Source organism: Panthera pardus, unplaced genomic scaffold (assembly GCF_024362965.1).
Source record: "Panthera pardus isolate Hobbes unplaced genomic scaffold, ASM2436296v1 HiC_scaffold_13, whole genome shotgun sequence".
Classification (NCBI taxonomy): domain Eukaryota; kingdom Metazoa; phylum Chordata; class Mammalia; order Carnivora; family Felidae; genus Panthera; species Panthera pardus.
Genome location: NW_026526688.1, coordinates 95,967,444 through 95,979,624, shown reverse-complemented (window position 1 = coordinate 95,979,624; position 12,181 = coordinate 95,967,444). Strand labels below are relative to the sequence as shown.

Here is a 12,181-nt window from a genome sequence, read left to right as displayed (position 1 = left end):
CTTCAGCTTGCAAGCCTTCCTTAGATACAAGGTAACCTAGAATCCCCCATAAGGATCTGGGTAGTCAGCTTTTTGTTCTCGGTAGCTCTAATGCATGAGAGTGGGAGAAAAATTGAAAACATTAATATGGAGAGTTATAGCCAGATATTGGAGGAAACTAGAAGAATTGAAAATTTGGTCAGGACTGACAAAATATGCAGGACAGCAGGATCCAGTCCAATTTACAGGTGGATAAGAAACAAAGACAAAAAGAATAGAACGAGAATCTAAAACCCACAAAGGAATGCTAAAGTTTTCTTGTAATTTATGAAACATAAATATTTCCTATAGTATATGAAACAGGAAATCTCTATAGTTATCCTCCTTTTTTTTCTCAAGTAAGCTCTATGCCCAACGTGGGGCTTGCACTCATGACCCCAGGATCAAGAGTCACATTCTCTACTGACTGAGCCAGCCAGGTGCCTCTAGTTACCCTCCTTTTTAATTCTTGTTTACAAAATAAATCTGGTCTCATCAGATTTGGCCTGATTATATATATATGAGTACAGTGTTAATGTAATTGACCATATATGCCTTAAGTCTGTTTTGCTAGAACTTTAAATAAGGAATCTCAAATTAGACTTTTAAAAACCTTTTGAGAATAGGAAGCCAAGCCAAGAACTCACCACCAAACTTTACCTGCAATACCTATAAATCTGGATGCTTTCCTCTCTTCTCAAGTTTCCCCAAATAACCTAGGTTTTCTGGGCCTGCCAGGAAGTGACTTTCCTTACTCACCTGTAAAACCAGGAATTCTGTAACTCGAGTACCAGGTTGGTTTTCCCAAGAGGGCTTTGTAAGAATCAGTTCCATAAAGTCAGATTTAGTTCCTTAAAACTCTATGTTCATATCTGTTTATGCATATTATTCTGAAATATGACAACCCAGTCAAAGCTTGATTATATAACTAATTTTTTTTCATGTATGCTGTGTACCCAACATGGGGCTTGAACTCATGACTCCGAGATCAAGAGTTGCATGCTCTACTGACTGGGCCAGCCCCGTATAACTAAAATTTCTAATTATGCTCTATTATAAGGATAACAGATTCTTATTGAACTTATGCAAATAATTATTTTGTCATGGAAATAAGAATACTCAATAAGAATTTCTTAATTCTGGAGGGATCAGGCAGAGAGAAAAAAATATGTGTTCAATTTCTGTTTATAAAAGTATAATCACTAAATTGTTGTGAGTTATACATAGCTTAAGAGAAAAGAAAGAGGAGTACATTATATCCAACATAGAGAACATTAAAGATCTAGCAAAATTCCAAAGAAAAAGTCATAATCATCCTTAATCAGATCACTCAATCCCATGTAATTAATTCTTGTTCTGCTTGAACTTGGGTTAGAAGTTTTAGGAACCTAAACTAGCTTCTCAACTAGAGTTTTGGAAATCCTTACTCAGTCCAGTGGTATGGTCTCAAAATTATTTAAGCAATGGCACCAAAATCCTGTATCTCAGGGTACCTGTCATATTCTTTTCCATGACTCTCTGAGACAGTTTCTTTTTGTTGAAGATGAAGCACTCTAACCTATAAGTAATTTCAAACACTTTTCAGAAAGTGTCAGAGTAAAACAATAACTATCTGTGAACAAAAGACTTAATATGGCCATAGTTGAAGATCCCAGGTGAATTAATTTGACCAGGGATTTTGGTTATTTCTGTAGCATACAACATTTAAAAATAATAACTGGAATTATAACTGATAACACCAGAGGCACCTGGGTGGTTCAGTCAGTTAGCTGTCCGACTTTGGCCCAGGTCATGATCTTATGATTTGTGAATTCGAGCACTGCTTCGGGCTCTGTGCTGACAACTCAGAGCCCGGAGCCTGCTTCTGATTCTGTGTCTTCCTTTTTCTGCCCTGCCCCACTCGTGCTCTGTCTCTCTCTCTCAAAAATAAGAGTAAACATTAAAAAAAATTTTTTTAATTGATAACATTATACTGGACATATCATGGACAATGAGAATATTGATAAATTGCTATGAACTTTGTATAATTTCTGAAATATTTATATTAATGAAATTTACCTATACAGATATAATCTAGGGAAAGTTACCCATCCCTTCTTGACAATTATTTTTTTATGCCATTCAACATACAAATAAACCTAATTATTTTTTAACATCTCACTTTTTTTTTTTTTTATGTTTATTTATTTTTGAGACAGAGAAAGACAGAGCATGAACGGGGGAGGGTCAGAGAGAGAGGGAGACACAGAATCCGAAGCAGGCACAGGCTCCAGGCTGTGAGCTGTCAGCACAGAGCCCGACACGTGGCTCGAACTCACAAACCTCAAGATCATAACCTGAGCCGAAGTCGGACGCTCAACCAACTGAGCCACCCAGGCGCCCCATTTAACATCTCACTTTTTACAAAGTGAAAGAACAAATCATTTGAGATTTTTCCAGAAGCCCTCTTGGAAATCTCAAAGTCAGTTTGGGATCAAGATTTCATTTAGGGTTTGATTTTGGAAAGGCAAAACTGTCAAAAATGTTAAGAGGTTTGTACTGTTGATTAAATAAGATACTAGGTCACTGTGAGACAATCTCGAGCTACCTATTTAACCAAAGTGAGAATAAAATAATTCAAAAATAACTATAGGAGGTAACCTGATTATAAAAAACCTTAGCTCTTTTAAAAAGAGAAGACTGGGGTTCTTAGGTGGCTCAGTCAGTTAAGCAACCGACTCTTAATTTTAGTTCAGGTCATGGTCTCATAGTTGGTAGGTTCAAGCTCTACGTTAGGCCCCATGCTGATAACATGGATCCTGCTTGGAATTCTCTCTTTCCCGTTCTTACCCCTCCCCCACTCATTTTCTCTCTCTCTCTCTCTCTCTCTCTCTCTCTCAAATAAATATTATTAAAAAAATAAATAAAAACGTGAAAAGACTGAGTCCTTTTAAATAATTGAGGACATGATAAAAGTTAACATACAGCACATGAAATTATTTGATAAGACACAAAATCTTGGTTTCCTAGGCATGTTATTCAAAAAGTAAAGAAAAGCCTTTTACAGTCTCTTATTAAGAGCAGACAAAATAAAAAAAAAAAAAACTTTATCATTTTTAACAGGGAGAAAATCAAAATCTAGTTTTATATCAGTGTGCTTTTGATATCTAAGTTCGTTAAAAGCAAACAACCTTATAAATGAACTGGCTTTGGCCGGCTGAATCTGAGCCAGCTTTGACCACATGAGATAATATTCCTTTTCCAAGGTTCCTTTTCTGCAAACCTTCTACATTTTATATCCATTAAGTTTTTATCCTACACTCTTCCTCTTATTCTTGAATAACTAATCATTTAATGTAGGACAAAATTCCTCTTTTTCCCTTAACTGAAACACATCCTACATTCCTTGCTTTCTTTTCATGCAAAGATGTTTCTCTTTACCCTTATTATTTGTAGTAGTTTTATTTACATATACTTATAATTTTTAGCCAGTAGTAACCTTTTTTTAACAGAGAAAATTGGGAAGTAGACACTTGTGAATTGTCTGTTGCATACCACCATTCTGCAGCAGATTGGCAAATTTTATGAGTATACCATTTGTATTAGTCAGGGTTCTCCAGAGAAACAGAACCTATATGATATATATGGATATGTATAAGAGATCTATTATAAGAATTGGCTCACACAGTTATGGCAGCTAAGAGGTTCTACAATCTGCCATCTGCAAACTATAGAACCAGGAAAAGGCAGTATGAGAAGATAGTATGAGTCTTAAGACCTGAAAATTAAGAAACCAATAGTCTAAGTCCCAGTATGAGTCCAAAAGTGTAAGAACCAGGAGCTCTGATGTCGAAGAGCAGTAGAAGATGGCTCAGCTCAAGTAAAGAGATGGAATTTGCTTTTTCTTTACCTTTTTCTTCTATTCAGGCTCTTTTTGGATTGGATGACTCCCACCAGCACTGATAAGGGCAGTCTTCTTCACTCAGTCTACTGATTCAAATGTTAATCTCTTTCCAAGACATCCCCACAGACATGCCAGGAAATAACGTTTTACCAACTATTTAGATATCCCTTAGCTCAGTCAAGTTGACGCAGAAATTAACCATCACTCTGTCTCACAATTTTATAGGTATATGCTTCCTCATAGTACCACTTTTCAATGTGGCAAAAATAACTTATTAACAGACCCAAATACATTTAGCTTCTATGTGCCATAAAAAAGTAAGAAGCCAAAAGTATATAAACTTAAATTTATGCTTAGTGATGAATGTTTCAATAGTATATCTTACTTAGAAATGATTTAGATACTTAACAAATATCTATTACTTAACCTAGCTTAACTCTAAAGTTGCAAGTTACCAAAAAGACTTTGGAAACTAGTGTATATCATTAAACAAAGCTAGCCATCATCTCAAGTTATTCCCGTTAACTATTTTTACAGCATATGCATGTTAGGCAAGTATCACAAAAACAAAACCTATAAAGGTTAAATACACGGTTTTGGTTTTTGTTTGTTTGTTTGTTTTACTGCAATGCTTGATATACATGAAGTATGCATAATGGATATCAACAAATTCATTAAAAAACTTTTTTAATGTTTATTTTATTTTTGAGAGAGAGAAAGAGAGAGAAAGTGGGGGAGGGGCAGAGAGAAAGGGAGACACAGAATCTGAAGCAGGCTTCAGGCTCTGAGCTGTCAGCACAGAGCCCCACATGGGGCTCAAACCCACAAACCATGAGACCTGAGCTGAAGTCGGACACTTAAACGCCTGAGCCATCCAGGTGCCCCTCAACAAATTCATTTTTACTGCATCTTGTCCATTTGTTCTTAGGTTGAGTTTATAGTTTTTATAATTTTAAACATCTAGTAGATATAATGTCACCTTATTTGACTAGTAATCGCAAGTAAAATAAAAAATATATGTTTCTATTATACTTAATGTTGAATCTCTGCATTATTAAACCAATAATACCAAACTAGTCTCATCTATCAAGATTTACTCAAGTCACATGAACTTGAAAACCATTTTGGTTAATTTCTGTGTTTCTGATAGTTTTAGGAATATTTTATTTATATAAGTGCTTACTCATCTCTAAGCCAGTTTGAATAGAGTTCCTTTGTGGGATTTTTGTGAATTAATTTGGTAATACCATCTAGAGGTAGAAAACTATCACATATACATGACATATATACATATATAAATATACATAAGCATACAGATAGACACTAATAGAGACCAAATAGCTTTCATTCTAAAATTTTAGCCAGTGTTAACATTTTAAACAGTAATGTAAAACTGACTGGTTTATATGAAATAGTTGGGGCACATTGTTTTTCGACTTTATATTTTTATCTGAACTGTGTTTCTGATGAATGGGAAGAGTTGAGCTTAGCTACTCAATAGAGGGCTAAAGGACTTCACCAATATTTATGGAGGAAACTTTAAGATTTTCTTTTGCTCTGATATGTGATTTTAAGGAGCCTAGGAACTAAATTGTAGGTGAGAGACTGAGGGGACATCAGTAGAGATGATGGAAAGGGAGATGTCTTAGATGAGCCAGTTTCAGAGAGATCTTAAGTTCCAAATTATCCTTTGTAAAATTATGTCAACCAGAAAGAAATTTGGCAGAATTAGTGCTATAGTGGTAGAGCATATAGTCAACAGGAGTTTGAGAAGGGGGTTTCAGTTGACTGAGACATTCCCACGGGAGAGGTAGGATCAAATAGAGAAAACAAAGAGTCTTCACAAGGATCCAGGAAACAAATTTCCAGCCTAATAGTCAGGAAATAAATCATCACTTGAAACAAAGTGCCAGGAAGAAATTTGCAACCCAAGAATCAGGGAGTGAATCTCCATTTGAAATTTCCAGCCCAATAGTCAGGCAGTGAATCTCCATTTGAAAGTTCCATAAAGAACTTCCAGCTTAGGAGATATCTTTCAAACAAAAAAACCTGTGACTTAATATAACCCAGCCTCAGAGAGTAAACCCAGAATCCTAAGAATCAAAATCTGTCTTTACAGTGCTCAGTGGACTGTCATCCACAAAACTGGCTTAGTAGACTCACCAATGGATCCCCAATCAAGAGTGAAGACAAAGGCTTCAAACATGTGCACTTGGCATCCTTGATGAGAGGTCCAGGGATTTGATGATCATTTAGATCCTATCTGAGTGGCAGCACCATAAAATTATTTTGACATTTGTTAAAGCAGTGAGGAATACTTTATTCAGGACTATTGCAATAGGTGTCAAGACTATGGCAATAGAATAGAGAGATCAGGCCGTGCTCTGAATACGGCAAGGACAAACGGAGATGTATAGCCAAGGAGCAGAGTGGGCAGTCTGTGGGTGGAAAATTACTGAGAAGAGATATCCACAATAGAGGGATTCTTGTTAAATTGACTTAACAGGATTCTTGCTGAAGGCATCCAGGGTGATCATGTATGAAGGGTGGGAGATTTTCTCTAAACTGACTTAGTAGGACTCTATTTATAATTAGGCTATGCAGCCAGAATGGAGGCCATAGTTCAGGATTGGTCAAGAAGAAGGTCAGAGGAATCTGCCTAAAGTCTTATTAAGGAGAGGGTCTTTGTCAATATCTGTGAGGATCTGCACTTGCCCATGAGTAGTCTGGTGCTAGAGAGAGCATGACATTAATTACCAAATAAAGAATACCATGAGAGGCAGAGAAAGAGACAAAGGAAGAGAGGAAAAAGCTTTATATTATTGTAGCTTTTTAAATTTATTTTATTTTATTTTTTAAGCACATTAAAAAAAAAAAGTTTATTTTTTTGAGAGAGCACGCTCATGGGGGAGGGGCAGAGAGAGGAAAGAGAGAATCCCAGTCTCCACGTTGTCAGTGTAGAGCCTGATGTAAGGCTCGATCTCACAAACCTTGAGATTATGACCTGAGCTAAAATCAGGAGTCGGACCCTTAACTGACTGAACCACTTGGGCACCCCTACATTTTAGTAACTTTAGTGGTATTTTTTCCCTTGCTTTTTGAACAAAGTGCTCTGCATTTTCACTTTGTACTGGGCCCACAAATTGTGTAGCCAGTCCTGTATACAACCCAGGGAGCATGTACACATACTCATCCATTTTCTTGGAATTCTATTTCCTCAAGCATAACCTGGAGCAAAGTTCAGCCTGATAATTCTTCTTGCCATAATCTGGTTTCCTGATGTCCTTGCAAACAAATGCTTGGACAAGGCCAATCACATATCTTCAGATTCAGAGAAAGGGATGATTTTTAGGCACTGAACAGTTGAAATTCAGATTATGGAGGAAAATATTTTCTGTATCCAGAGAGGCAAGATTCTGCCAATAATGACCTAAGTTAAAAGACTAAGCAGAATGTTAACATCAGTTTTTGCATTTGTGTAACTTGCTGATTCAGAGCTTCCCTTGAGTGGTTATGCTATAGTCTGAATGTTTATGTTCCCCCAAAATTCATATGTTGAAATCCTGGCCCCAAAGGTGATGGCTTTAGTAGGTGGGGCCTTTCAGAGTTTCTTAAATCATAAGAGAGGAGCCCTCAGAAATGGCATTGATGCCTTATGAAAAAGGCTGCAGGGAGACTCCTAGGCCCTTCCACCCTGCAGGACAGTGTGAGAAGGCCCCAGCTGTGAACCAGGAAGAGGGCTCTCACCAGAACATGATCATGCTGCTACCTTGGTCTTGGAATTTGCAGCCTGAAGAATAGTGAGAAATAAATTTCTGTTGTTTATAAGCTGCCCAGTCTGTGATATTTGGTTATAGCAGCCCAAATAGACTAAGACAGGTGGGGACTGACTGACCTTATGTTTGTATTATTAAAAGATTTACCAAAATAGTACTTCCTGAACAGAAATGAGGACGTGACCTAAGGACAAATTCGAGTTCTGTGCTCCCACCTAGAATGAAGAAGCACCTCCCTTCCCCCCCCCCCCCCCCCCCAGCAAATTGCAGATTTCCAACTTTAAACACTTGAAGATTAAGCCTCCACTAGTTCCCGGATAGTAAAAGCTTTTGCTGCTGTAATTATTCCATTAAAATTCTTTTATTTTATTTTCACCAGGCTTTATAGTGTGCACTTCATCTCTGACTCACACCTTTCTGTCTTCCGAACTTTCCTTTCTTCACCTTCTTACCTTCTTCACTTTCTCATTTGTAGAACAGGACAAACTTCACACCACAGGTGAAAATGAGTAACTATTATTGAAAATAAAAATTAGGGGCACCTGGGTGGCTCAGTCGGTTAAGCGGCCAACTTCGGCTCAGGTCATGATCTCTCGGTCTGTGAGTTCGAGCCCCGCGTTGGGTTCTGTGCTGACAGCTCAGAGCCTGGAGCCTGTTTCAGATTCTGTGTCTCCCTCGCTCTGACCCTCCCCCGTTCATGCTCTGTCTCTCTCTGTCTTAAAAATAAATAGACGTTAAAAAAAAAAAAGGAAATAAAAATTATTTCCTGACTTATCCTTTCTGTCTACATTTTAAATTTATTTTATAAAAATATATCTTAGTTTCTAAGTAAAACAGGATAACAAATGGATTAAAAGTCTAGTGTTTTCATTCTTAAAAATTACTATTTTATGAAAACTTCTGCACCAGTGTACCAAGTGATTTATTCATATTGCAGTCTAATCTTCCCTTTGCCAGAATATTTTACAGAGAACTGCCCTTTGCCCCAAATTTATGCCCCAACATTTCCGTTCTTTCTTCTTTATGAAACATTTTCCCATTTTAGCAGGCTTTACACTCTGTTGATATAAACATTTGAGCTTTAAAGTTTTTATGCCTGAAAATGACATCGTGTCTGATACTTCATTTAGCTTAGAGACTTCAAAGCCCTAACCTCAGAATAGCAAATAGTGTTCTTTTATTTTATTTTTTTAATGTTTATTTATTTCTGAGGGGCCCCCTGGGTGGCTCAGTCAGTTGAGTGACCGACTTTGGCTCAGGTCATGATCTCACAATTTGTGAGTTCAAGCCCCGTGTTGGGCTCTATGCTGACAGTTCAGAGCCTGGAGCCTGCTTCAGATTCTGTGTCTCCCTCTCCTCTTCGTGCTCTGTCTCTCTCTCTCTCTCTCAAAAATAAATAACGTTTATTTATTTTTGAGAGAGAGAGAGAGAGACAGAGACAGAGTGGAAGTGTGGGAGGGGCAGGGAGAGAGGGAGACAAAGAATCTGAAGCAGGCTCCAGGCTCTGAGCTGTCAGCACAGAGCCCCAGGCGGGGCTCCAACCTGTGAACTGCGAGATCATGACCTGAGCCGAAGTTGGATGCTTAACTGACTGAGCCACCCAGGTGCCCCATGATGGATTTTATTTTGAATGTTTTTATTTATTTTTGAGACAGAGAGAGACAGAGCATGAGCAGGGGAGGGTCAGAGAGAGAGGGAGACACAGAATCTGAAGCAGGCTCCAGGCTCTGAGCTGTCAGCACAGAGCCTAATGTGGGGCTCAGACTCATGAACCACGAGATCATGACCTGAGCCAAAGTCAGATGCTTTACTGACTCAGCCACCCAGGCACCCCAGAAATAGTATTCTTTTATTTTATTTCCTAAATGTTTATTTTTATTTATTTTTAAGAGAGAGAGAGAGCACAAGCAGGGAGAGGCAGAGAGAGAGAGAGGGAGACACAGAATCCTAAGCAGGCTCCAGGCTCTGAGCTGTCAGCGCAGAGCCCAATGCAGGACTTGAACCCACGAACTGTGAGATCATGACCTGAGCCACAGTTGGATACCTAACCAACTGAGCCACCCAGGTGCCCCAAATAGTGTTCTTTTAAAGAGCTAATGCCAGCAGTTGATAGTGGCTCTCTGTGGTGCATTGAGAAGTACTGCAAGGGCATATCTGAGTTTAGCAAAACAGAAAATCATGGTAGATTAGTGCTGTCTACCTGACCGAGGAATGGGGGGGGGGGGGGGTAATGGCACAGGTGCCAATATCTTTTTGGTTTGGAGATAACATGGGTGCTCACAGACTTTAGGTAACACAGCTGCCATATACAGAGTCTGAATTTTTTAGTAAGTTGCTTTTGAATTAAGTTCCGTTCCAAGATCTGAATTGGGTCAGACTAACCTCCAGTTTGCGGGGATTCCTAAAGGCGACTCACCTTCAGAAGACTCAAATCAGGATAATCCTAGAAATGGACTAAAAGGAGAATCCTGCCTGTTGAAATTGACCTTAAAATAGCTCTTCATTTTCAAGGCAACCTCAGTTTCTTCCAGGACTAACAGAGGAGCAAGCCAAGCAGTTATTATATATCTAAATCAGTGTTTTGAGCCAAATATGAGAATGTACGTTGGGTTAAAGGGCATAGGGAATCCTTTCAGTGACATTGTGATGGCTCTTCATTTTGTATTCTTTGAGTAGGGAAGTCTCCAGAAGGAAACTCCTCAACACAAACCACAATGGCTTCCGTAATGGGCAGTGATGTTGAGTGTCATGTTGCTTGACACTCAGACTTTTTGAACTATGTGTCAAAGTATTTGTATAAAATACTGCTGTTGGGAATCCTCCTGTAAAGATGTCTATAAACATTTTCACCCTCTTATAAATAATTACCATAGGATGAAAAGACCAAACAGTAGGAAGGAGTTCAGTACTCTATATTGTTGTGCCCTATCCAAATCTGCTCCAAAAGTCTCTATGGAAGAACCAGGAATATGATTTTAATGACTTGGTTAGGTTCTTGCATTATAAGTTTGCATTATACAAAACACTATGTTGAGAAAGCTTAGTGCTTTGAATCACCCAATGCACTTTATACATTTATTTAGAGAAGAATAGTTTAGTTTTAATTATTTATGATAATAGCTCTCAGTGCACTAGTAAATGTCCTTGGGTACATATTTTGTAAAAGTAATGAAGTCTTTGTAATGTGAGCTTTCTCTTTAGCTATAAGCTGCCCTCTCTTTGCTAAACACCCAGGGCAGAAGAGTGTGTCTGTGTTTGGATATAAGAGTGTATATAAATTACCGGGCTTGAGATTTAGCAAGATGTTACTGAACTTCATCAAGAATTTCTAAGACTTGGGGTGCCTGGGTGGTTCAGTTGGTTAAGCATCCGACTCTTGATTTCAGCTCAGGTCGTGATCTCACAGTTCATGAGTTCCAGGCTGGCATCAGACTCCGCCCTGGCAGTGTGGAACCTGATTGGGATTCTTTCTCTCTCCCTCTCTCTGCCTTTCCCCTGCTCGCTCTTTCTGTCTCTCAAAAATAAATAAATAAACTTAACATTTAAAAAGAAAAATTCTAAGACTTACTTCTGAATATACTCACTACTGCCAGCCTCCAATTCACCCTCCTTCCCAACCATAACATTAGCAACCTCTGGAGAAAATATAACCATGAGGCAGATGAACAGCCTGTCAGAATACTGTTGTTGTTGTTGCTTCTCAGTGTTTTTCATGTTGTTCTTACTCTCTTGCTACAGTCTGCTGGTATAGTGAGAAAACACGCAGCAAGAAAGAATATAAATCTATTATATTTCCCTCTGGTTTAAGTTACATATATGGTAGCTTATGGATAGGTCTTATTATGTCAAGGAACCTTGTCTCTTTTCTATTATTCCTTTCTTCTACTCTTCTCTCTCTGTCTCCTCTGCCTGTAATTAGCTTTTGGTTTTCCGAGTCTATGAAACTTCCACACACCAAAAACAGAGTGTCCAGAGGGCAACCAACACGCACATATCATCCATTTAGCTCACAATTTGAAAGGCTAAGACCACCAAAATTACAGGTTCTATTTTACACTTTTTTAGTAGCTCTCTTTAAGTGTGTGGTTACAGAAGTCTAGTAAACCCTGATGATGGTAATGATTGAGATTCACATTACAGTGAATAGAGAAAAACCCTGCCACACTTTGATTTAATATCTGCAGTTTTGCCCTTTGCAGGTGACCTAAAAGTTAGTATGTTATAGTTTATGCTAGTATATAGTATGCTGGTATGTTATAGTTTGCAACAGGAATCCCTATTTCATAGGGGTTTGGTGAGAATTACATGAGATGATGCCTTTAAAGTAGTCTGCTGGAAAGAATCGGCCAACCTTGAAAACTGGTGGGTGATAGTCACTTGGCTAGTGAATACACCTAGTCATATTTTAATTACTGATGTTGGAGATTTGAAGACTCAATAAGTCTCGAGATATACCTCTTAATAGCTCTTAAAATTTAACTGTAAAATGTTATTGCATTTAGGT

The 12,181-nt window shown here is 38.2% G+C and overlaps 1 protein-coding gene across 1 annotated transcript in view; it reads right to left on the bottom strand.

Moving 5' to 3' along the window:
- LOC128776455 (uncharacterized) overlaps positions 1–11,391 on the bottom strand; it is a 102,565-nt gene extending 91,174 nt beyond the window's left edge. The window contains 1 exon segment of the mRNA XM_053900705.1: positions 11,246–11,391. Within this exon segment, the coding sequence (XP_053756680.1) occupies positions 11,246–11,391 (146 nt within the window).
- Positions 11,392–12,181: the final 790 nt, after the last annotated feature.